The 26,950-nt window shown below is 44.7% G+C and overlaps 1 protein-coding gene across 3 annotated transcripts in view; it reads right to left on the reverse strand.

Annotated features, from left to right (window-relative positions):
* Positions 1–1,611: 1,611 nt before the first annotated feature.
* svila (supervillin a) overlaps positions 1,612–26,950 on the reverse strand; it is a 39,954-nt gene continuing 14,615 nt past the window's right edge. Inside the window, exons 4-26 of one of the 3 annotated variants that reach the window (XM_056299924.1) lie at positions 23,790–23,870; positions 23,129–23,185; positions 22,350–22,515; positions 20,076–20,159; positions 19,003–19,089; positions 18,561–18,738; positions 18,171–18,343; positions 15,270–15,425; positions 12,022–12,158; positions 10,570–10,717; positions 10,243–10,388; positions 9,720–9,895; positions 9,048–9,201; positions 8,569–8,848; positions 7,257–7,411; positions 7,018–7,123; positions 5,898–6,105; positions 5,327–5,460; positions 4,711–4,866; positions 4,201–4,344; positions 3,848–3,969; positions 3,527–3,682; positions 1,612–2,637 (exon numbers count right to left, since the gene is read on the reverse strand). In XM_056299924.1, coding sequence (XP_056155899.1) covers positions 2,551–2,637; positions 3,527–3,682; positions 3,848–3,969; positions 4,201–4,344; positions 4,711–4,866; positions 5,327–5,460; positions 5,898–6,105; positions 7,018–7,123; positions 7,257–7,411; positions 8,569–8,848; positions 9,048–9,201; positions 9,720–9,895; positions 10,243–10,388; positions 10,570–10,717; positions 12,022–12,158; positions 15,270–15,425; positions 18,171–18,343; positions 18,561–18,738; positions 19,003–19,089; positions 20,076–20,159; positions 22,350–22,515; positions 23,129–23,185; positions 23,790–23,870 — 3,291 coding nt within the window. In that variant the 3' untranslated portion in view covers positions 1,612–2,550. The remainder of the gene's footprint in view (positions 2,638–3,526; positions 3,683–3,847; positions 3,970–4,200; positions 4,345–4,710; positions 4,867–5,326; positions 5,461–5,897; positions 6,106–7,017; positions 7,124–7,256; positions 7,412–8,568; positions 8,849–9,047; positions 9,202–9,719; positions 9,896–10,242; positions 10,389–10,569; positions 10,718–12,021; positions 12,159–15,269; positions 15,426–18,170; positions 18,344–18,560; positions 18,739–19,002; positions 19,090–20,075; positions 20,160–22,349; positions 22,516–23,128; positions 23,186–23,789; positions 23,871–26,950) is intronic. The other 2 variants (XM_056299922.1, XM_056299923.1) reach the window with 2 other exon arrangements.

Raw genomic sequence — 26,950 nt, forward strand, 5'->3', positions numbered from 1 at the left:
GAGACTTCACATAGCTAATTGACCTTTTAAATCCCTTTACCAGAATCCATAAAAAACTGCTTGGCATATGGGAGCCATGCAGACCACATGGCAGACTTGTAGACTTGTGCTGCACGTGAGAGCCCATGGAGCCCATTGATGATGACAGAGATTGAACTTTGCGCAGCACCGATAATGACGGCTGTGTGGCACGATCGCAAACAGCGACTTTAAACGTTAGGTACACGTAGTAACTGGGGAACAACAGGAAACGCACTACGCTCTGTTAATGTTAATTTACCCGGACAAGGTTCGTTGAGAAAGCATGCTTGCCTTTTAGCAACACACTGCTAAACAGTCTGACAGTCACGCACATTCACACCTGCACGCTGCTCAGCACAATCGGTCACACTTTATTTGAAGGGGTGTGCATTTAAACTGACATGACAATGTCATAACCATGACATGACACCCGTCATGAACATGAAGGAATATTTATGAACGTTTGACTGTTGTCATTAAGTGTCATTCGGTCAATTACTGACCATCTGATCTAAATCGCAAAATTTTAAGTAAAAACAGTATTTCATTTGAATCATGCAATCTTGTAAGAATACTGCTAAAATTTGCAAGTTCAGTGTTGTCAATACTTCCCAGTCCAACCTCATACAACAATCAGTGCTCTACTGCCCTCTATAGGACTGTCTCAGAATGACTATTATTAAATTGATCGATCCGGCACGCTTTGTACATAGCCAGAACGTATCTCTGTAGAATGAGCATGTTTATCGCACATAAATATCATATATCATTCTATATTTAAGTACAATGAGCGATGCTCATTTGCCATTTGATGAGTTTGATAGTACAATTAAAACTGTTCAGGCTTGATTCAGTTCAGTTGAGTTCAGACTTCCGCTTCCGCTGTGGGAAGATGGCGGCGCGAATTGACGTTTGCGGCCGCCTCACCCGATACTGTCAGTACAGTGTCTCTGTCCACGTCTAAGTTTGTGTCTTCGTTTGATGGCTGGGAGAGCTTGGTCTGCTGCGTCTTGTGGGCCCGGGGACCACGGCCCTGCCCGGAGCTGGGCGTGAAGAGGTAACACCGAGGGCGGTCTGAAAGGGCGCGGAAGCGGGGTATCCATCCATCCATTATCCAAACCGCTTATCCTGCTGTCAGGGTCGCGGGGATGCTGGAGCCTATCCCAGCAGTCACTGGGCGGCAGGCGGGGAGACACCCTGGACAGGCCGCCAAGCTAAGCTAAATGTGCATAGCCCATGCAGACCGGCAGTTCCGATAACACCCGAGGGCGGTCCGGCGTCGGCCTCGCCTAGCGTTGACTGTGTTTTTAGTGTCATCTACCAGTCCATGCGGACCGGAAGTTCCCACAGGCATCCTGGCTGGCGCTCGTTCTCCTGGACAGTGATTTATTTTTTATTTTTATTTTTTTAGTTTTGGATATGTGTGTTCTTGTAGTTTTTGGATATGCGTTTTTGTCTTTGTGTTGCACTGCTGTGGCAAGCGATATTTCGCTTCATTTCACGCACAAGTACATGAAATAAAATGACAAAAGTCTTCCCGATTCCTGATTCAAGTCAAGCAAAAGAAAAAAGCAAGGTGTGTAGATTTACAGCTTTCAGTGTTTATTTCTCTAACAGGTCTTTATATCACAAAGAGTCCTCAAAATGTAGACTAGGATTTTTATATAAACTGTACACAAAAGCAAGGCACTATACAATGTAGGTAAATCAAATACGTCGCCACCGCTCTCGCTCCATGCTTCAGCTCACGCCTGTAAAATGTGCCTTGCTTCCAGTTGACCAACTGAAATAAAAGCAACGATGTCAGAATAAAGCCACATTTTTGCATTTGCAGATGGCGAATGGTGTGCTGCTGTACATTGTTTTGCGGTAAGAGAGAATTACTATACTGTCTGCTGTTTATCAACACATAACTCAAACCTCCATGTCGTCAATTATACAATTTAATTCCTAGCTGACTCAATACTCAGGAAACGAATTAAAAAAAATCCTTTATTGATTTGATATAAATATAAATTATTTCTAGCGCACAAAAACACATACAAGAGTGGCAAGGAGTGAGACTTGGGAGTGTGTTGGACAGGTTGACAGGCCTGCTCTCACTCCCAACGGATGGCTGCATGACTGACAGTGTACGGGCAAAGACTGGCCTGCATATACATATATGTACATTAATTAACTGCTTAGTGTCGAGAGGTTGGAAAAGCTACACTACTACCCACTCAGAATAGCATTCACTTACATTCGTGTCCTAAACAATCACAAAACCAACACCGAAAGGAGGGCCAGTACATGGCAACACATGAGGCTGACAGACCTCTGTTTACCCATCTCATCATACGCCACCTTTTTCTTGTCCTCATCACGCCATGCTATGGTGTACTCAGGAAAGTCCAGTCCTGAGCCTCCATCCTCTCCATCAGTAATGGAGGAGGGGGGGGGGAGCTCTTGGTGGCGTGTTCTGGTCCTCTTTGACCAATCCTGTACATCAGTGGTCTCCGATGTCTTTGGATCAGCTGTCCCAGCCTGCTAGAAAAGTCCCTTGGCTTTCTTCAAGTTCACCTGCTTCCAGCCAGGGAGACACTCGTACTCTTCTCTCGTCATCTCCAGTGCTTTCTGTGGGAATGTCAGCAAGAATGATACGCTGCAACATTAGAAAAGCAGGTCAACGGGAGTTTTACAGTCGCGGGATTATAGTTCACCAAACAGATTCATTTTAAACGTCACAATACTTTTTTGGATAACGTCAACCAAACCCATCATTCGCCAGATGAGGAGTGCAGAGATGTAAGGAAAAAAAACTAGCATGGGAGGACACACTCGTGCATGAGTGAGATTAAAATCACAGCCGTCATTCTTCAACTTACATCCCAAAAATACATGTTCTACAATCAAGCTTGAAAAACACTGTCACCCTGATGAGTGCAGTGTCCACAAAACTTCCACAACGTGAGTGAACAGCATGCTGAAAACACAATGAGAAAAGTTAGAAAGAGGTCCCGTCACGGTTAAATATATGATGGAAGAAAGTGAAAGAGTGAGAAACAGAGTTGAAAAGAGGCATAACGGTGGGTGATGCAGCTGTATGAGGAGTGAGGATGCTGTGCAACAGGACTTGTGTGGCCCACCATAGCAGAAAACTCACCTTCTCATAAGCCCCCACACCCTAGAGGGTGGAGTAAATGAAATAGATGTGTTACAGAGATAGATGGTGGAGAGAGGGATGGATTGCACACAAAGAAACTCTTAACCAGACAGAATGGGACACATTAGATGAAAAGATAGATGAACTGATTCCATCACAATCATCAAACATCCAAAGTCGAGGTGAGAACACAGAACACAATATCTGACTCCAATCTTTTGTATGGTTCCTATCATGTACTTAGTACCTCACATGTTTGCTAAAGACAGCTGTCCTCCTTAGAAAGGCATAATTAGGTCAACATGACACAAGCAGCGGAAATGTTTGAGTTGGTTTCACTCCATACCGCAGGTCTCTTACCTCAAAGTCCTCATCAGATAGGTACACCTCAAGGCGAAGAGGGTCTACTCCCTCGGGCAGAGGTCGAGCCAGCAGATCTGCTAGCGGGTATGTGGTCTTACAAAGCCTGGCCAACACATCTTCCACAAGAATGATCTGGCTACACACCTCTGCCTCCTGGTAAGGGACACACACACACTTCATGCTAAAAATCACTTTATTATGAAAAATTCCTGACACACCATACTGAACATGTATAAACTGCCGACTTCAGATGGAAACTAATAGTTATAATTTCCTACAAGTTGTGTGAGCTGTTACAGGTTGTTTTTTTCCACCCACCCTCTCAGTGATCTCAGCAATGTCCTCTCTGTGCTCCCAGCTGGGGAACATGTTGGTGAAGGTGAGCGGCTCCAGGCCAGCATGGATCAGATAGGCTTTAGGGGGCTTCTTCTCATTCTTTTCTGTGAACAGAGGAAGAATATGGATGTGTTTGCGGAGACTTCATCCAGCGTTGTACAGCATAGAAAGTGTAAATATGTGACATATAGTCCTTGTGGCTGGGTCTGTACACCGTTACTGAGGAGCTTATGGGAAACACGCTAGCTCAGGTCTGCTACTCAACATTATACAAGGCTCTCAGATGGCACAGTTTGTCAGCGTCATCACAATCTGTCTCAAGTACAGTGGCACACCTTGGCAGTAGTGCAGCACTGTCTCCATGGCACACTTCCTGTCCAAGTCCCAGCGTATGCGGGCCGAGCCGGTGCTCTCGCTATCTTGGGGCCACCAGCCCTGCCACAGATACACCTCATGGTGGTTGTCCACCAGGAAAAGGGCTACACGCACACACACACATGCACGCATGCACACACAGACAGACAGACAGACAGACAGACAGACAGACAGACAGAGAGAGATTATATCATACTGGTCATAGAAACGTGTTTTCTTAACCTTTATTTATAAATGTCCTGCATTACATCATACATTTACAAAACCCACCACCTATTCAGTAACACAATGCTTTCATCCATTCATGTACTTATGCTTCCTACTGCAAATCTGAGGGAGAAACATTCAATGTGTACAAGAACAAAAGATTGTCTGTAAATGTGCGCTTGCTTTTGGTTGTGTGCGTTTGTGTGTGTGTGTGTGTGTGTGTGTGTGTGTGTGTGTGTGTGTGTGTGTGTGTGTGTGTGTACCTGGTTGGGAGGCTGTGTAGAGGTCTTCCTGTAGGAAGGGCAGGGAGTTGACCTGCTCAGGGTCTCTGGAAGGGTAAAGAAACTCCACGGCGGTGAACTCGCCTGAGGTGCTGCTCAGCTGGTAGAGGCGTGGCGTGAAGTTAAACCTCCCGGGGTCTGAGGGTCAAAGGTCAGAATAGTCTTTGTAAATAAAAACAAATCAAAGCAAGCAAGACACACAAATACATCACAAAGGCCACTGATACTAAGCACATCTGGCTGACATCTGCCATCTATGAACGTTTACTGCGGTTGCTAGACAGTTCGCTGAGTGAAAAATGGCCAAGGTCTTTTCATGGGGGCAGGGGGTGTCAACAACAACAACCAAAAAACAGTGCAACGCCAGCTGGCCCAGCTTATCCGGGGCAAACTGGGAGGAGAGTGAGATGGTTTCTTTATTTTGAACCGTACCATTAAGCAACCCCTGCTGTTATTTATTGGTCATTTTATGCTTCAGAAAAGCAGACGTTTTACACAGAGCACCTTCAAAAAGTTATACCTCCATTTACGGCAATATGTCCAAACTAAAGAATAGCATGGACAACAGCTGAGCCTCGCATCTGTCTGGGGCGCTCACCTTGCAGCATGCAGTCATACCCTTTCCGGTCCCTCCGCCCCAACGCCTCCCAGAACCCCGGTGCCTCGGCTCCCTCGTCACACTCGCGGACCGTCACCTTGCTGCTGCTGTGGAGGCCCGTTTCTAGAGGACAACTGCAAACGCACAAAAAGGTGTCATCCTGACCGCTGACAATGCCAAATAACGTAAAAAATGTCAACATGTCAGGGACCTACATTTGTGAGTGATCCATCAGTTGAACGTTTACTTTCCTAAGAATAACGGTAAATGGACTGCATTTTATAATGCATGCCTCACATTCACCCATTCACTCACACATTCATACACTGATGGCAGAGGCTGCCATGCAAGGCGCCGCCCTACTCATCAGGAGCAGTTAGGGGTTCAGTGTCTTGCTCAAGGACACGTCAACAAACTCTCCGGAGGAACCGGGTAGAAACCAAGGACCCTTCTGATTACTAGAAAACCCACTCCACCTCCTGAGCCATGCCGCCCCCACAACATATACACAGTTTCTATACTGAATAACTTGAGAAGGGGGAGAGGGGGAGAAGGGGGAGACGCCGCTCACAGCTCTTTGATCTTGTTGACGGCGGTGCGCGCCACCTCTCGTGTGTGTTTCTGAGACTTGCAGCCGTGCCACAGGTAGATGAGGGCCTGGCTGACGCTCAGCAGCACCACGGAGACGCGCGAGCGCAGGCTGCTGCAGTGGCACACCACCTCCAGCAGATGGCCCTCCACCGCCACCTCGCCCCGTACACAGTACAGACGCCAGTCATCTGAGAGAGAGAGAGAGCGAGAGAGGGAGAAATGGGTTTTGGTTATGTATATACATGAACTTTAAAGATAGAAGAAGTTACTTAAGTGCATCACTGGTTCCCATAGCCTAAACAACAAATGTCCATGTTATTTGAAGGTGTGGAAAACCCAAAGCCTCTACAGCAGTGGCTTTCAATCAGGTCCTCAGGATCCCACGGTACTAATGGTTTAATCTTCAGCCATTTAGTTTATTTATGTTAACTGCTGCATACCTGACACAACAGGGGAATGTTATTACCCGGCTGGCAGAATGGAAAACCAGCTGTTATGTGGCTTGATAAACACTGCTCCACAAGATGCTAGTTGTCAAAAAAAAGTTGTAAATGTTTATCTTCCTTGCAAAGTATCTTTTCTCAACATCCAACATTTTAGTTTTGACCCAATGCATTTGCACATTATGGGTAGATGAACATACATTTACCGTTTAAAGAAAAATGGTAACCTTATCCTTTTGGAACTGATGTGGCTTACGTGTATGACAACAGCTCAGAAAAGACTGGTAGACAGAGGATAATGAGAAAAATAAAGGAACTTAACAGAACAACAAAAACAGAACCTGTGTTAGGAAGCCATTCGTTCCTAGGGAGGGTCCACATGCCAAATTGAAGATTCTACTAAAGGAACAGTTGCCTCACAGAAGAGCAAACTACGTATATACATATTTAAGCTGTAGTGTTTTCTGAGCGCCATTTCCTTTGTCTCGGACTTTCCACAGTGAGGGGATCAGTGACTGATCTAACCGAACTCACCAGAAAACAATATGTATAATGTCGTTCGGTTCTTGAAGTACTGCCAAAAAAATCTGAATGGCTGAACAGAGCCATGTTATTGTTCTTTCAACAAATTACAATTAAGCGGGAGTCTGGTCTTACTCTGGGAGTTTTCCTCCTCTTCTTCCCTCTTCCCCGAGTGGATGATCATCCCTCCTTTGAAACACTGCAGGAAACATGGAGGCTCCTTGCCCTGCTGGACCTGCACCTGCAGGAGGAGAAGTAGTATCAGAAGAAAAAGAGAGGTCAGACTGACATGTGTGCATGCACACACTCATGCGCGCGCATACACACACACACACGCACACACACACGCACACACACACAATTCCCAGCCATACCTGTGCTCCCCTCTCCTCATCCAGCTCCACTGTCATGAGCGCTGACGTCCCTTTCTCACTAACAGTGGAGTTGCGGCCCTGCCAGAAGAAATAGCAGCACTTCTCCTTCCCTGCTCCTGCCGTCCTCACTTGCTCTGGGTTCTGTCTCTTCCCAACTGAAAGAGGAAAAAAAGTTAATAAGAGATTGTTAAAAGCAGCCTGGAAAGCTGGCTACTGATATTCCAAAATAATATTTATTTGTTTTTATTTTGTTCATTATGTTTGATAGTCTCCTTTATTGGTAGTTAAAAAGTGTGAGACGGGCCACTCTCCATCCTGGGCTTTCTTTCTACTCCCTCATCCACCCCCACCCCCCCAGCCTTTCTGTCTGAGAAGTTTAATAAAATTAGAGGGAGGGATGGGGAAAAAGGGGATGAGGGGAAAGAGGGAGGACGAGACTAAAGAGATGAGAAGGGCCATTTAAGATTCCCATGGGAGCAACACGTCTCCATGTGGCGTGTAAATGGGAAAGGGCATCTAAATAAGAGAGACCAGTGTTTTGACATGCTTGAGTGTGTTGTGAGTGAGTCAGCAGTATTTTAGAGAGGAAATTGTAGTAATTATAGACAATATAGTATCTCACAGGGAATCTGGGTTCATTCTATTTAAATGGCTTCTGAACAGGACATTTCAAGCTGGGATTAGAAGGGTAGGGCAGAAGAGATAGACCACGACAACAAAATGACAAAGAAAACTGAGCTCAGGCCAAAGACAATGGCAGGAGGAGAGAGCAGGAATGATGCAGCAAGCGAAAGTTGGTGTGGTGACGCTGCCTCCAACAGTATTAAAGTGAATAGCCCTACAAAACAGTCACCGTTCGATCCAGACAACAGCCATGTGTGACAGCTGTTCTGCTCGGCCTGCCTTTGCTGTGTTAGTCCACACCGGCTCACTCCCCCGTGCAGTTTTTGTTTGATTTGGTTAATTTGGTTTTAGTTGTTTTTTAGCACCATATAACACCCACACAAGCTTACACTACACTCATACATGAATGCCTGCAGCCCTACACCAGTACACATTGCATGTGCATTGACTCATTAACTATATTTAATTTTTGGTTGTCTGCCTGGTTCCGTCTTAAAATGTGATGTTATATCCGATTTTGTTGGCACATACATTAATTGTTTAGTGCTTTATTTATAGATTTGGGTTTGTTTGCTTATTGTAGTGTTAAAACGACTGTCTGGTGAAAGAGGGTTTGTTTGATAACCTTGCTGAAAGACATGACCGGTGAGAGTAGATGGGTGGCGAGGTAAAGAAGGCGTATACTAACCTGCAGTGCTGACCATGTACTTCCACTTAACCACGTAGGTGTCGCCCTCGTGGAACTGGCCGATGCTCTGCCGAGGCAGGCGGCTGTAGTCGAACTCCAGGATGTGCCACACCTCCACAGCCAGCGTGCTGACTTTGTAGCTCCGCCACTCCTCGCCCTCCACCAGGCCGTAGCCCCGGCCCACGTTGACCCCGTCTAATACAGTGCAGATGGACGCCTTATGGAGCGGCAGCATCAGGGAGGCGTTGTATGCACGTGGATGCTCAGAGCTGGTCTGCACCTGGAGAGAAGAAGGAATGGTAGAGGGAGATGAACAGAAAAAGGGCAACAGCAATGTGGAAAAATGGGGAAAATAGACAAGAAATAAAAAAGGCCATTATTTAAATGACATCAATGATACATGCAACGTGCACAGGAAATATTTCTGTGTCTGAGAGACAGGATAAGAATGAGGAAAATCTTTTTGTTTGTCCATTTACCTTTTGTTCATTGATGTGGTTGTTGCCATTCTTAGTGGGACTCAGAGACTTCCTAGATTCGCTCCAGTCGAGAAATTTCTCCTTGAACAGGGTTGTCTCGTTGTGTTGGGTTAGCCTGCCGAACACCGCCCAGTCAGGACGGCCCTGACCTTTCCTACAAGCAAAGAGGATTTGTCAGATATCAGAAATTTGAATGGCCGATGTACTCCTGAAACTTCAGGCTTTAAACATTTAAATGTATACTGATGCACCAGCATTTCTGCTGCTAGTGTAGTCACGCAACAACAAAACGCCAGGAAATTTATAGTAACTACTTGCGAAGATTCAGGCAAACCAATTGACAAACTACTGCTCAGCATGCTATGCATTTATGTACCGTAACTTGGCGGACAATCTGCTGAACAAGGTTTTCCATAGAAGAAGAAAGGCAGATTGCCTGAGCAGGGAGATGACGATCTTGCCTATTTATAGCTTGAGAAATATGCTGAGGTACAGCGTAGACCGTTTACTCAGCCCTTGGAAATAATTGGCTGTAGACCTCACATACAGGGAGAAAAACTTGAAATTGAACAAACCTGTGCTTGCCGTTTGCAAATGAGCCTAATGTAAATTGTGCAACATATGAATGTCCCCGTCTTGTGTATACATGCTGAGTAGTTTGCGTTTCCATACTTGGGAATGAGGGGGTTGCATTCCCCTGGGTCCAGTGGGTTGATGTCGCAGTTGGTGTAGTCAAAGGTGCCGTTCCACAGGTGTTTGGCCAGCTGGAAGGCCACCTTCCTCTGCGACAGCGTCACTTCCTTCCCATGCCAGATGTACATCTCACTCCCAAAGTCAAACACCAAAACCTGGAAGGGGAAGCACACAGGTGGCAGAGTTTGTCCTTTCTCAACTTAAGATTTACATTTTCTCACTTTGCAGACTTGGCAGAAATGGCCACACGTGTCAAAGTATAAAGATACTAAACCCTCTACCTGATGCAGAGAGAGAATTTCTACCCTGGGGGGGGGGGGGACTAATAAAACAAAAATGCATACAAAAAATAAAGAGTGGGAAAAAATTTGTTTTGAGTACTTTAACCGTTAACGCCCTCTTTTCCACTTGAGTCTTATAAGCTGTTTTCGTTGTGCAGAAATACATAAATAAAGAGTCTGTGCTATCAAGGTTTGCTATTACAGGTTCCAGGGTGTCTCACCTCCTTGGGGTTAAGCAGGGAACATCGGGGGACCTTGGCCCAGAAGTCGTCATCGGGGACCAGTTTGTCATCCATCAGACGATAGATGCAGTTGGTTTCCACTATAGCGCTCTCATACAGCTCATCTTCGTCTGGTGTTCCTGCAGCTGCCAAGGGAAAAGGAAAAACTTGCAAGCCAAAGTGTAACATTGCCAAATAGGTGTTTGCAGAAAGAGCAGCAAAGACATCTGCACACATTCCCAACACTTGAACCGCTTCTTCAAGATCTAATGACTATTAAGCGATTTTGGGATGGGAATGATATTTCTAACATGTGTGCACCCTTACACTGATAGCTGGCCTGTCCTCCGAGAATCTTCCAGAACTCCTTTGCAGCATGGCTGTGTGTGTTGACAGCCTCCTCAATGACCTGAACATAGTTAGCACGGCAACCCAAGTCTCTCTTGGTCTGAATGAAGTTGGCTAACTCTTTAGCCTGCAACAGAGATGCAAGCACTTCAAATGGAGAGTTCCCCTCATTAAGTAACCCCCGCTGATTATAACTAATATAAACAGTAATAATCCATTTAACTTAAATCAATTACTCGTGCACAACTACTGCACACGATAATTAAAGAATGTGCACCAAAAAAAGTATTAGCATGCATTTCAAGAATTAATTTTTAAGCACCATTGCTATTGTTTTTTTTGGAGGGGGGGTAGTATCTTAAGTCTGTCATTGCATATTTTCAAAGTGGTCTTTAACTGGAAGTGGTAGTTTAAATAATATTTTGTATAATGTCATGCAAAGATCTGAATCACCTTTTATTATTCAAAAGGTCCCTTTAAAAGGATCCAACTTGGATTCATTGTGTTAATGTATAGGGGCAGTGTTTACGAATGGATCTCATGATGTGGAGTAATTCTACATATCCACGGCATACTGTATCTTACTGTAACCTTTCATAAGTTAACTTGGCCATGGATATAAATGACTTTGCTTGACCATAGAACGAGGTCAGCGGCCCATGAAGTCATCTAAAGTTTATCAGGTGAGCCCGAGCATGAACAATAGCCTTGGGCTTTGTGACATACAAGGTCTTCCTGCACCCTGCAACCCCTCCATCCGCCCCCAAACACACACACACACACACACACACACACGCATACACACACACACTCCAACTTCCCTCCACACACCACTTCCTGTGCTACACCACGGCTACGTCCTACCACGACTGTTTACTTTCTGCAAGTGAAGCCTGACTCCTCACCCAAACTGCTAATACACCTGAGTGATCAAAACATTTGTTTAAATAGCTTTTCAGAACAGTTTTGATTCATTAGCTAAATCTATGTTTCTAGTCAGAGACGGAGTAAGTCTACTTACTGAACTCGCTAAATCGGACCGAAACCGAAGATAGCTGAAATAAATTCGTTTTAGTTAACAGATTATTTTCCCACAACCCAATGAAATCGGAGGTGGGGGGCTACGGATGTGGCTCTGTCCATTCGTAGGCTCAGTTGTTCATCTTACTGTAGTATTATGTGTCCACCACATGGTGGGTGGTCTGACTGAAAGCATCAGCAGATAGACTACAGACACAAAACAAATGAGTCATCTCAGCCATCATGTTTCTCCTATTACATGGGTTTATAGTGCTTTGTGGGAGCTGAGCAGTGGATCATGGTTGGGGGAGGACATGGTGCTATGAATTCAGTTTAAAATTATGATTATAAAATTATAAAATATAATTATTCCCTTATAAAATCAATCTAGGAAACGAGAATCACACTCGCCTTGTTCTTCTCGATGACATTGGCAAACTCCCCGGTCCAGATGAAACAGTGGTGTGGGGTGATGAGCAGGAAACTGTCCCCGCTGTTCAGGGAGGACACTCGGGGCTCTACCAGTCTGGTCTGGACATGCCGTCGGCCTGGCGGTCCACAGACAGATACACACAAACAGGTGGTTTATCAGTGACGGTTGTGATTATCACTGCCAGCATGCACGGATTATTCCGCTGCTGGGAATCCTGTGTAAATATGATCAATGTACACCCCTCCACCCTTCAATCCACCTGGCCAAGTGCCCACTCAAACACCAAGGTTAGGAAAACAGTAATAAAGCTCTGTTGATGAACAAGTACTGGAGAAACTGGGATAGCGTACCAATTTGAACAAGAATTCAAATGCATAACAATACTTTTGCCAATTATCCCCACCAGATGGATAGCCTGGAGGGGATTATGCGTTTTGTGTGTGTGTCCACGGCTAATCTTGCAAACTACTGGACCTATCAGCCTCAAGTTTTTTTGTGTACAGTTATGGCTGTATGATGATGAACCTCTCATAGTTGCAGTGATTCAAAACTTTAGAAACACGTTTGCTCTCGCCTTCGCTGCTCCCTCATTACATTCACTCTCTAGCTCGCTCGACCAACACTGCTCTCTGTTGCTGCCCGATCTGAGTCAACTGTTCACATGTGTGACTCACATCTACGGTTGACAGTGACCAGGACAGCTCGGAAGAGTGAGGTAACTGGCCGGATACAATTAGGGAGAAAAAGGGGAGGGGGGGGGGATAAAAAAAGACTTGGTCGCATTCATGTGAGGGTCTGCCTAGGAGGCTGCACATCCACAGACTGCCAGGCAAAATATTTTTATTAGATTTTTTTAGCTTGAATGCTACATATTAAAAACTTTTTTTTCATATTTTCCATTCAATCGACTTGGGCACTGTGTAAAAGTCTTATAACGGCAGGAAAAATGATTTTTTTTTTTGTCTTTGTGTGCGTGTATCTGTCCGCTGCTAATCTTGCATACTACTGGGCCTGTCAGCCTAATAATCTTTGTGCACAGTTATGACTGTATGACCTCTCATGGCTGCGGTGATTCAAAACCTTTGAAAAACCTGTTTTACACCGCAGCTGAGTGCTAACTCCTCGGCTGATTTTTCGCTTAAGTCCGAGCATCAGAGAAGGGGCAATATGCCTGGCAGAGAGCTGCACTCTGAGAGCACTCTTCTAGTTTATAATATGCTTTATAGCTCCTAGCTACATTGTGTGTTGGGATGGGATAAATGCAGAGGATGAATTTTCCCACGGGGATTAATAAAGAACATCTTAATATAAACAATGGGTAATGACTTACATTAACTAAATTACACAGCTAGAGACAGTCTGTAGATATGACAGTATGAGCCGTAAAGGTTTTCTTCACATGTTGCGATTCCTTTCTTGCCTCCACTAATGTCTTCTGTTGCTGTATGCTTAATGATTATACCACACCACATCTGGAGAGCTGGATACTCAGTCAAGACGAGAAGTCTCTGAATCCTCCATCAAGGCGGTGAGCAAACGGCATTACTCAGAACATGAATAAAACTAATGACTCATACTGGATCAGTTATGGCACATCTAAAGACTGTCTATAGCTGTGTAATGAATGTGCCGTGTATATATAGTTAATGTAAATAGTTAAACAATGTCACCCACTATTACTTACTATCTAGTTCACATCCACCATTTAATACTGTGCCCTATTCACTTTCATCCAAATGTCACTCCTACACCTACCAATGCAATAGCCAACATATGAAATAATCTACACGACAGGATCTGTGCAATATTATTTTTTACTGTGCAATACGATATGCTTCTCTGAGTGACTGGTCTCATCATAGCCTACTTATGGTACAACCCTATATTGCTCATACTTAGATCTGAACTCATACTTGGATTTTTATTTTTCCATACTTATATTTCATCTTGATACTAACCTTATTTAATCTTATTTTGTTGGGTACATGTGTACATGTTAAGTGCAACTGAGAGCCGCATATCAGGTCAAATTTCTTGCATGTGATGATGCTTGGCCAATTAAAACTGACTTTATATACAACTAAATAACAATTCTATCGATGCATGATCATGGGGGAATGTCGGCACCCTTGGTGGTCTCTAGAGCCTTAAAGGCTCGTGCCCTGCATATCAGGTTAACCCAGACTGTGAGAATCCAGCGGTAGCTGTCGTAAATAAACACTTGAACAGAATAGAGTCGTAGTAGCTGAAGTCCAGATATAGGAGTAACCATGATTTAGTAGATTTGGGCTGGATTACACACAGTGGGGCTGGAAGGGAAGATCAGAGTGAGGTGACCGGGGGAGAATGATTTAAAGCTGCAGCTGTCACCCACAGACATGTGGAGGAGGTGCAAAGACACCAAAATAGACCTCATCTCTCTGGCCTCCCATTTTAGATATCCTATGGAAAGGACACCCTTGAAACAGCATCCTCCACAGCTTTGTGTAAAACAGGAATTGTTTTGGGTTTTTTTTTTTTTTTTGGTTCTTTGCTCCCTTGGTGGACCTTTAAAATGAGTATGGGTGACAATTCAGGAGAATGTAACCACATCCAGAGGATTGCTTTCATGTTGTCTAAAGTCGTTACAGATTATAATAAGGTAATTTAGAAGATTAGCATTGGCTAGACAGATACTTTGTTCATCATTTTGATTGGTTGGCCTTAGCGTGGCTGTGTGGAAAAACTACAAAATCTGTACAGCTAATACGAGAAGACTGTCCTCAATTTCACTTTTCTAGGGCAGGGATTTTACACAAGGCTGTAAGACGCATTTCTTTGCACAGTTTGACAGCCAAGGAAAATGCCTTTTGAGGACAAACCATTATCAGTATAACAACAGAAAGCTGTCTGACTTTGTGGTAGATGTCTTGGTGCATCAGCTCATCTTTAAACTGTTTTGCTAAGCACCAGCATATTCATAATTACACGTCTTGGAAAAGACAGACGGTAAGATAGTAAAGGAGAAAACAGTTGATTATTATACCTGTCGAGGGTCAGAATTAAAGGGAGCATGCTTTCCATCAGCTATTGATGATGGAAACCACAGATCTCACACATCTCCATAGATCCTAATACACATCTCTCATCAAATTTACATTTGACCTGGATCCCGAGAGGCTATTTCAATATGCAGGTGGATCTACTTCTGAATGCCGGCATGCCTAGGTTGGTCAACTCAACTGACCTTTGACCTGCAAAAGCATGAGTTTCTTGTAGGGTACGGCGCTGTTGTTGGACATCTGCTCAGAGATATTGACGCTGCGCAGGTTGACGCTGCTGAAGTTTTCCTTACTGGCCAGGCCGGCCAGGGCCACCTCAGAGAAACCAGAGTTCTTGTTCACTGCAGTGCACAGGACAGAAACAGAAAGGAGGAGATGAGAGGGCAAAACAAAAACAGATACCACATACATAGACACATGAGCACATTATTTACCCCCCCCCCTCCTTCTTCTCCCCAATTACCCCACTCTTCTGAGCTGTCCTGGTCATTGCTCCACCCCCTCCGCTGATCCGGGGAGGGCTACAGACTACCAAGTGCCTCCTCCGATATATATGGAGTCGCCAGCCACTTCTTTTCACCTGACAGTGAGGAGTTTCGCCAGGGGGATGTAGCAAGTGGGAGGATCACGCAATTCCCCCCAGTTCCCCCTCCCCCCTGAACAAGCGCCCAAACCAACCAGAGGAGGTGCTAGTGCAGCGACCAGGACACATACCCACATTCGGCTTCCCACCCGCAGACACAGCCAATTGTGTCTGTAGGGACACCCGACCAAGCCAGAGGTAACATGGGGATTCGAACTGGCGTTCCCCGAATTGGTAGGCAATGGAATAGACTGCTACATTACCCGGACGCCCATATGAGCACGTTATTGTAGATAAAACATACACAAGTAGCATCACACGCAAACACGCATGGGTATTCTAGCTTTGTGGCCCCAGGCGAGTAATTAACAGAGCACAATTTGACAAAAGTTGTTATCACATGCATGCAGAGTTTAAATGAGCTAACAGGAACAGCATGAAAATGGTAATCAAAACATTGAAGAGAGCCAATTGTTCCATTTCAATCCTGTACATAGATATGTGATGATAAAAGCCAGACACACATTAGGTAAGAGTGAGGTTACATTATGTGTATCAGAACCACCACAATGACCTCTCTGGCCTGAGACAGGGGCAAGGTTTCTACATTAAAAACAAATATAGAGCAGCCTAGAGCCATTTAAAGTACTTTTTATTGTTGCCACAGAAGATGGAGGAAGTTTGGAGTAACCTGGTGTTTGACTTTGTGGGGATTAGCGACGTCCCTCTAAAAACAGGTTGCAGACCATGTGTGGTTTTCATTTACTAAAACAATGCAGAGATTTTGAGGATTGCTATGCACAATGGCAGGAAACAGACAGGTCCCAAATGTAGGTCAGTTCGTGTGATTGTCTGCTAAATGAAATTGTGATTGTCCCATTGAGTATATGTTGTCCCATTTAAGGCATAGAGAACCAATTTACAGATTAATCAAATGTGTATGTCAATATTATATAATGACATTTCTAACATTATATTTTCAACAGAATAATTGGCTTGTGATTACGTGCAGTTTGCCTCCATCACATGTCATGCACTGTCTCAGGCCCTCTTCCTTTGTAACGTATGTGAGGTCCTGTTGTCGTTGTACCATTAATGCCAGCATGCACAATGAATCTCCATATATTGTCAGTGTGTACCTGCTCTTACATAACAAAGACTCATTTCTGTACATTTACCATCTTCTTTTGGCTTGTTCCCTGTTTTTCAGGGGTCGCCACAGCGGATGTTGTAGTTTCCATCGGTACCCTGTGAGGGCACAGCATCAATGGTGGCCTCAACCGACCCGGTATGGTTTTGTCAAGCTGCATACTGATTTAGTAAAAAAAAAAAAAAATCCCCCCTTTTCTCCTCAATTGTATCCGCCAATTAACCCCACTCTTCCAAGCCATCCCAGTTGCTGCTCCACCCCCTCTGTTGATCTGGGGAGGGCTGAAGACTACCACATGCCTCCTCCAATACACGTGGAGTCGCCAGCCGCTTCTTTTCACCTGACAGTGAGGAGCTTCACCAGGGGGACGTAGGATCACACTATTCCCCCCAGTTCCCCCTCCCCCCCGAACAGGCGCCCCAACCGACCAGAGGAGGCGGTAGCGCAGCTACCAGGACACTGGTAGCTGCACTACCAACTACCAACCGCTACCAACCGCAGACACGGCCAATTGGGTCTGTAGGAACGCCTGACCAAGCCAGAGGTAATGCAGGGATTCGATCAGCGATCCCTGTGTTGGTAGGCAACAGAATAGACCACTAATACTACCCAGATGCCCCAATTTGGCAAAATTATATGTCGGATGCCCTTCCTGACACAACCACTAATCCTACGGGGGGACAGGTAAAGCACTGGATGCCATCCCAGTATTCATGGACTTGCGCCCATGTCTGTCGCCACTTCTGCACATTTATTGCGACTGGTGATTAAAACAACTTTTCTTTTGCTTCTTAGTGAAGCTTTTTGTCACAGCATTTACGTAAAGTCACATTTATAAAAGCACCTGTGTCACCTTCCCAAATCTTCAAAATGTTCCTACAGCATAGTTTCGACAATCTACCATTTAAAACAGACAGTTAATAAATACAATAATGACAAATATATGTTGCATTTATTGAAAATACACCTCCATGTGACTGGCCACAAGTGGTTGAAGTAGCAAAACATTTCAATGCTGTATGTGACACAATTTTGCAAAATTCAGCAGCAGCTTGGATAATGGATATTATTGCAAAGATTTAATTTGTAAACATCCTTGATTTGACTTTATTGAAATCAAATATTACACTATAACTTGAGGTAGTCATTTATAATGCAAATTTACGATATAAGGAAAATTTGTAATGCAAACAAAATTGAGAAGATAGGGGCTAAAATTTTCTCATTGAAAGAGCCAGTCACATGTCACATCCCTGAGCCTTTTTTGTTGTTGTCTCATTCATTCTCCAGATCCTCATCCATCCAAGAAGCCTTCAATGCATCCATCTGAAAAAGCCATCCATCCTTACTCACTCTTCTCCGCCTTCATTCTTTTGCTCTCCAGCAGGCCAATGTTGAGCCTCTGCTCTGTGTATTCTCGTCTGATGTCCTCCCTCGCTGCCAGCATCTTCAGGGGGTTCCTGGATGACTGGACGTTACGTGCCGGTCGCACTGCGCGCTTATGCTGCACCATCTCCGAAGTCAGCCTGGGAATGAGGCAGAGGTGAGAGGTCATTGGTGAGAGGTCATGACCCTCAAAGACTTTCTTAGGGTTTATGATGTCACAGCTGTTGCTCTTCTGCTTAAAATATCTCCAAGCTACCATACCAAGGTAGAAGAAAATACTGTTGTACTCAGAATGTCAAGGCTCACATTATTTACCGAACCGCAGCAGTAGCTTAACTTCCAACCGTGAGAGCTTACTTTGGTATCTGAGGGCCGAAGATGGCATCAAAGTCATCGTCTATCTCCACCTTGCTGTTGATGGTGGGAAGGTCCTCCACATGGCGGTAAAACTTGGAGAATGTCTCGTCTTCAAGACTCATCACTTCCTTAACTTTTTGCTCTGTCACCGTGATGGTAGCCTCTGGTAGCCCGGACACTGATGGGGGGCAAAAAAGGCAAGACATTGGAAGGGTTATGAATGAATCTCAGAGGGGAACGGTACCTTTGTGCCACCTTAATAATATAAAAACAGTGGCTCAATTAGGTACTTGATGCAACTTTTGCATCGAGTATCTAATTCAGTTTTATTACTGCATGTCTGGCTTAGGGTAAAGTGTCTTGATCCCAATTTCAGCAACAATTCAGGCTACAAAGCTGAAGCACACTGAAGCTTATAGACAGTGTACACAACAAAACTGACCTTTACTGTTGAGCTTGCCCAGGAAGGATTCCAGTTTGTCCAGCTTCCCGTCCGTCTCAAGGTTCATGTCTGGTATGGCCTTGATCTCTGCACAACCATGCACAATTTAAGACCCAGTTTTAGACCCAACCAGATATGGCTAATTTGGTATCAGGTTGCAGTACATTTATGAACAAGGCAGGCATCCAGATATTTTGTTATCCCAAAGTCACACATGACACTCAACATGATTGTGATTGACTTTTGAACAACTGCTAAGCATGGCTGGAGATTATAACAAATACAAGCAAATCAATATTTACACATGGCCAGATTTGTCAGTCATAGCATACAGTTAACTGCCACTCTGTGGAATAGTATTCATTTCAGTACACATGACTTCACATCCAATTGTGACTCGCTCAGCTTTTAGCAAGACCAAACACACTATTCCACAGCAATGCTTTCTATCGGGCATTGGTAACCGGATAGAAGTATTACATTAACTGCAGACACATTAGTGATTATGATATCTTATGATATTGGTGATGATGCACGGGGCATTCAGAACAAGACCAAAAAGAGACGGTCATACACCTTCAGTATCAGAGATTTCATCCAGGTCTTGTGAAAGAAAAAGAAAGATATAAACAATTACATCGTCTCCAAAACAAATCTAAGATACACAAGTGCAACTCACAGTAAATTCTAAAAAATAAATAAATTATAAATTAAATAGTGCAGGATGAGTTTTTAGCTTCATGTCTTCTACTCGAAATGGAAATTTGATGCAAGAATCTAATTTGATTCGGCACACAGTTACACAATTGGTTTGGGCCAATGTCTGTCTGGTGACAGTTGAGAACACAAAGTCATGCCATTAAGGCAAAACGAAATTTCTACAACAACTTCGCCTCCACTCTTCACTACCCTTGCTTCAGTACATGAGCTGAAAATGGCTTCTCATTAGGGACATAAGAGATAGGAAAGAAAGACGGGGAAAGAGTGAGTGCAGAGAGGCAGAAGTGGATTATGAAAAGTGAACAGAGGTTGTGCGAGAGAGACAAAGACAAGGATGACGAGACACTACTGACCTTCCTGTGGTTTGGAGATGGCAGGAGCGGTATTTTTGGGTTTGGATGATACTGGAGAAAGGAGGGCTGCGGGGGAGGCCAGTCCTGATTACCCAATTCAGAGAGACAAAACCAAAAACCCAGTTATTCAGTTACTGTGACATGGTCGTCTTGCTGTATGAACTATATTTAAAAAAGAAGAAAAAAAGTTACACAATATATTCAAGGCTATTATTTCATGAATTTGATTTGTGGAATAAGCGCAAAGGAGAACACTGTTGTGACTTTGCCTGGATGTAGGTTCTTCCAGAGTATGGCTGGTACCAACAAATAAGTCAATTCAGCCAACACTGGTCATCAAAAAAAGTGGTGGGGTGTTTGGGTAGTTTAGCGGTCTATCCAATGCCTACCAACATGAGGATCACCGGTTCGAATCCCCGTGTTACCTCCGGCTTGATCGGGCGTCCCTACAGACACAATTGCTGCACTAGTGCCTCCTCTGGTTGGTCGGGGTGCCTGTTTGGGGGGAAGGGGGAACGGGGGGGGGGGAATAGCGTGATCCTCCCATGCGCTACGTCCCCCCGGTGAAACGCCTCACTGTCAGGTGAAAATAAGCGGCTGGCAACTCCACATGTATTGGAGGAGGCATGTGGTAGTCTGCACCCCTCCCCGGATAGGCAGAGGGGGTGGAGCAACAACCGGGGCAGCTCGGAAGAGTGGGGTAATTGGCCAGGTACAATTGGGGAGAAAAAGGGGGAAATCCCCCCCCCCAATAAGGGGTTGATAATATTTGATCTATTTTTTGCTGTCAATATGCAGCAGTTCTCAATATTTCTGGCATTATATATGGGCATAGGTTGTTGATTATTTAACCATAACACAACTCTGTATAGTAGTGACACACCTGCTGGGCACACATGCTTGTCTCCAATGTCCTGTTATTGTTCTATCCATCCATCCATCCATCCATTATCCAAACCGCTTATCCTGCTCTCAGGGTTGCAGGGATGCCATTTATTTATTTAACCCCCCCCCCCTTTTCTCCCTAATTGTATCCGGCCAATTATGCCACTTTTCCAAGCTGTCCTAGTCGCTGCTCCACTCCCTCTGCCGATCTGGGGAGGACTTGACTTGCAGACTACCACATGCCTCCTCCGATACATGTGGAGTCAACCAGCCGCTTCTTTTCACCTGACAGTGAGGAGTTTCGCCAGGGGGACGTAGCGCGTGGGAGGATCACGCTGTTCTCCCCAGTTCCCCCTCCCCCCTGAACAGGCACCCCGACTGACTGGAGGAGGCGCTAGTGCAGCAACCAGGACACATACCCACATCTGGCTTCCCACCTGCAGACACGGCCAATTTTGTCTGTTGGGCAGGCTGACAAAGCCGGAGGTAACACGGGGATTCGATCCGGTGATCCCCGTGTTGGTAAGCTACAGAATAGACCGCTACGATACCCGGACGCCCCGGTTGTTGATTATTTAACCATAACAAAACTCTGTATAATAGTGACATATACCTGCTGGGCATACATGCTTGTCTCCAAAGTCCTGTTATTGTTCAATTTATTTCTTCTGTTTTTTTTCTCTTTTTTTGTTTGTTGTTTGTTTTTTTGTTGTGTGTGTGTGAGTGATGTCTGCAAGTGCTAGAAGCTGCTGTGTACCAGGGTCAAATTCCTGGTGGGCTTAGGCTCACTTGGCCAATAAAGTTGATTCTGAGAAAAGAAATTAGTGGCGACACAGCAGCAATCAAACAGTAGACGTGTCTGACTCATATACCATCTCCGAGGGGGCTTCACAGCAGCAGTAGCCCTTGAAGCTGGCAGTCTATTCCTTCTCTGCCATTAGTTCTGACGCTAATCCTTCCTGTGCCACCCTCCATCAGCACTAATCTGGCTAAACCCACCAACCGAGCACCCCGACTAAACACAAGTGATGAAACCCACCTCTACCCTAGTCAAACTCTAACAGGATAATGGGCCAACTATTAAATTATTTTCTGCCTGAGCGGAGGCCTTCGAGCGGCTGATCTGGGCTGGTGTGTCTGGGTAGCGGCTGATTGAGGAAATGGGAGAGTTCTTTTCACCAGCAGTTAAATGAGATGAGGGATTTGGGGAATTGAGAGCAAAACACCGTGAGTGAACTGTGGAATAACCTCTCATTACTTTGCTCCTGCCGACCGGCTGCCTTTAAGAAGCATTTTGAGCATGCGTGTGCATTTAAAAGCATGCGAAATGAGTAGATAAAAGAAAACAGAGCATGCAGTTTCTGATAAAAAGACGGGTTTCCCCCTGACCTTTCTTGACCATGCGCGCTGCCACGGTAAACTGGGTGGAGTCATTGGCGGCTCCCTTTCCCTTGGTCTTCCAGGCCTCCTCTCTGGCCACGATCAACTGCTTTCTTTCCTGGATGGACATGTGGGCTTCGAGCTGTTGGCTCTCCATTTCACCTTCGATCATCCTCTGAGGACAAAAGAAAAAAAAAGGAGGAGAGAGGTTGCTTGCAGTCGTGTCGAGCCAATTTGAACAACTTTACATTTCATAGCGAGCTATAATCACAGGGGTACACAGAAGCCAAACACAACAAGGACACCAAGTGATGGCATAAAAAGCACATGGAGAACATCACTCCTTGCCCTTACCCGCAAAAACAGCCCTCAACCGATAAATGAGATACAGAGCTGATTTCTGTTCTGATAGAAGATGATTAAACGCCGCTCACACCAAGCACATCAATGCACGAGAGTCATTCCAAGTTTAAATGACACTGAAGAGGTCACATGGATTTCAAACTCATTTTAGTGTCTCACTTTAAAATCAGTTAGATGTCACCAACACAGTCATGCCAGTGTATATACATATACGAACCTTTCTTAGAAACAACAGCTAACACAATTCTGTTAATAACACAACCACTGACTCTTTATGCCATGTGTTACTTGAATTGCTGAACAAGGAGTGTGTAGGTGGTGGTGGGGGTGGGGTTATACTGTATAGGCCCACGGAAGTAAAGATGGTGCATACAGTATTTGATTTTTCATAGGGATGAGGGTGGGGCGGGGGGAGGGGGGGTCACCTTCTGTCTCCAAGGGTGTCTCTCATCCACCTGCAGCAGTCTAGGGGTTCTGTTGGCCTTCACAACCAAGAGCACGGGGACAAGGTGAGGGACGGAAGAGAGAGGGATGAAGATGGAGAGATGAAAAGAGCAGCTGGCTAAAGAAAATGTTGAGACTCATCGCGAGCGCAGGGACTACCATGCTGTCTTCGCTGGAAAGTGTGTGAGTTTTTGAAATCGGCATGAGAAAGCATTGTGTTCACTAAACACTTTGCGGCTGGCACAGAAGCTGGCTGTGGTGGAGATGGCAGAGGAGGGCTACTGCCAGAAATGTTCTTTTGCCAAATATAAATGCAGCTGATGCAGCAGAGAGACTTGAATGAGACAGCCCAGCAGTTGGGGAGAAGGGGTGACTAATGTGTTTTCAGTTATCAATATTACTTAAGTGGAGCTAAAGGTGTAAACCTGCCAAATTCCTTCTCTATAATGGGTGCTTCACATGTGCTTGCTATTGTTCCCTTTACAACTAATGTCTAATTGTTTTAATTGAACTAAAAAAAGTACGTTAATAAATGGGTTTATTGTTTTTGCATAGATTTTTCACAGCTTGGTGAAGAAGGCAAGCAAGCAGGCAGATAGAAAGCAGGCTATGTAAGCAGCAACACCTGATGCAACCTCCTACCTGGCTGGTTGGCTCATCAGAGGGAGAGGTATGGAGAGGAGACTCAAGAGGAGGGGAGAAAGTAGAGTCAAAGACTGGCTCCTATGGAGGTGTAGCCATAAAAAGTGGAGATGCAAAACATACACACACAGTCAGAACAACATAATCAATACTTAGAAATCCTGCCACTCTAAGGGAAATGAAAAGGGAAGAGAAACTTGACAAGCTGTTTGGGTCAGAGTCAATGAGGCCACAACAATTATGGCAGCGAACGGTTTAAAGTCCTCTCAGTTTTTGAATATGGGAAGATTGTGGTCAACTGTATCATGTCTTCCACTCCCATTAAAACCTTTCCATCTGTATCAAAGTCACTCAGGTCAATTTTAACAATAGATATAAACACTGATGAGCCAAAACATTATGAGCACTCACAGGTGAACCGAACAACGTTGATCATCTCCAAACAAGGGCACATGTCAAGGTCTGGGTAGATTAGATAGTAAGCGAACAATCAGTTCTTGTAGTCAACGTGTTGGATGCAGGAGAAATGGGCAGGAGTGAAGTCCTTAGCGACTTTGACAAGGGCCAAATTGTTAAGGCCAGACAACTGGGTCAGAGCACCTCTGAAACAGCAAGGCTTGCGGGGTGCTCCCGGTCAGCAGTGGCGAGTACCTACCGACAGTGGTCCGAGGAAGGACAAACCACACACTGGTGACAGGGTGTTGGGTGTCCAAGGCTCACTGATGCACGAGAGCAATGAAGACTATCCCGTCTGGTCCGAACCGACAGACGGTCTACTGTCGCACAAGTCACAGAGAATTTTAATGATGGTTATGGGAGGAATGTATCACAACACATACTGCAACGCACCCTGCTGCGTAGCCTCAGGCAGGTCAGAGTGCCCACGATGACCCCTGTCCACCATCAAAAGCACCTACAGTGGGCACGTGAGCATCAGCACTGGACCTTGGAACAGTGGAAGGAGGTCGCCTGGTCCAAAGAGTACCATTTTCTTTTAGGTCATGTCGATGGCCATGTACATGTGCCCAGTTCACCTGGGGAAGTGATGACACCAGGATGCTCTGGGCAATGATCTGCTGGGAAACCGTGGGTCCACCTATTCATGTGGATGTCAAATTGACACGTGCCACCTACCTGAACATCGTTGCAGACCAGGTACACCCCTTCATGGCAACGGTATTCCCTGATGGCAGTGGCCTCGTTCAGCAGGATAATGCACACTGCCACACTGCACATATAGTTCAGGAATGGTTTGAGGAACATGATGAAGTGTTGAAGGTGTTACCTTAGGGCTGAATTAGAGACACTGAATACCTTAAGTATTCAGTTAAGATAGGAAGAGTCTAAGATGAGATTTTTTTCCCCCAATTTGGTATTACAGAAGCAAGTCCTAACTAACTTTAAATGGAATGAAAGCAACTTTATTTGAGATTGTATTCTTACAATGAATTTGTTCTCTGCCTTTAACCCATCCTATTGTATAGCAGCATTGGGCAGTTGCAGCGCCCGGGGACCAACTCCAGTTTTTCTTTCCATTGCCTAGAGATTCCTTCAGGAATCCTATCTTATTTCATCCTATCTCATGTTAGGAAATCCTAAATATTCAATCCAACATTGCTTATCAACTTTTATGTCTGTTACCTACCAAGCTAAGCAACTTCGTAACCATTGGTTTTTCTCATTGAAACATACATTGAAATACACACACACAAAAAAAGCAGCAAAAACGACGGGCGCTTAACTCTTAACTTCAAGATAAATGATTATATATATCCATCCACCCGTCCATTATCCAAACTACTTTATCCTGCTCTCAGGGTGGCGGGGATGCTGGAGCCTATCCCAGCAGTCACTGGGCTTACTGCTGGGATTATATATATATACACACACACTGTTTTTGGCTGCTTCCGTTAGGGGTCGCCACAGCAGATCATCCATTTCCATCTCTTCCTGTCCTCTGCATCTTCCTCTGTCACACCAGCCACCTACACGTCCTCTCTCACCACATCCATAAACCTCTTCTTTGGCCTTCCTCTTTTCCTCTTCCCTGGCAGCTCCATATTCAGCATCCTTCTCCCAATATACCCAGCATCTCTCCTCCACACATGTCCAAGCCATCTCAATCTTGCCTCTCTTGCTTTGTCTTCAAACCGTCCAACCTGAGCTGTCCCTCTAATATACTCGTTCCTAATCCTGTCCTTCTTCATCACTCCCAATGAAAATCTTAGAATCTTCAACTCTGCCACCTCCTGCCAACTCTGCCGCTTCCTGTCTTTTCATCAGTGCCACTAACTCCAAACCATATAACATAGCTGGTCTCACAACCATCTTGTAAACCAGTATTTAAACTCATATGCCTTCGTCACCGCTACTCCTTGAATCCTCACCATTCCACTGTCCTCTCTCTCATTCGCGCATGTATGTATCTATCTATCTATCTATATATATATATAATTGGCATTTTTTCAGAAACCGTTAATGGTGTTGACAAAAGTGCTCAACAAATGAGTGGAATATTAAAATAGATGTAGGAAAAAAAACTTTTAATACATAGCAGTACAAGCTTGTACTGCTATCCCTACATCTATCTTAATATATATATAGATATATATATCTATATATATATAGATATATATATAGATATTATTGTTATGTCAGCCACTTCACTTTGAAAACCTCTTTTTGCGAAAAAACAAAGCACATTTGTCCGTTGCACCACAACTGAGAGAGCCCGCTGGGTCGGCCTCTCCAAAGCTGGTTGCAGTTGCTCGGTTAACTGCAGGAACATGGCCCTGGGTAGCCTGTCTCTACTAACGAACATTTTATCATCAAACCGCAACACATCATTAGGGTCTGCCATAAATCTCTCAGTGAATAAATTCCACTTGTTGACATTTTGTTGGTTGTGTAAAAGCAATAAAAGGGCAGCCGGATTAAACAAGTTAGCTAACACTCCCTGGTGGAAAAGTGAAAGTTAGGAGAGATTAACGGTTATCCTAAAGTTTGGAAGTTAGGAATGCTTGTGTAACACACTTTTCCTATCTTATGTTGGGATAGGAACATTGACTTTGGAACTGTTAATCTGTAATGGCTTTTTTCCTAAATCAGGTCCTAACCCTAATTACCATGGTTACCAGACAGGATCTGCAAGTTAGGATGTT

Source organism: Lampris incognitus, chromosome 19, assembly GCF_029633865.1.
Source record: "Lampris incognitus isolate fLamInc1 chromosome 19, fLamInc1.hap2, whole genome shotgun sequence".
Taxonomy (NCBI): domain Eukaryota; kingdom Metazoa; phylum Chordata; class Actinopteri; order Lampriformes; family Lampridae; genus Lampris; species Lampris incognitus.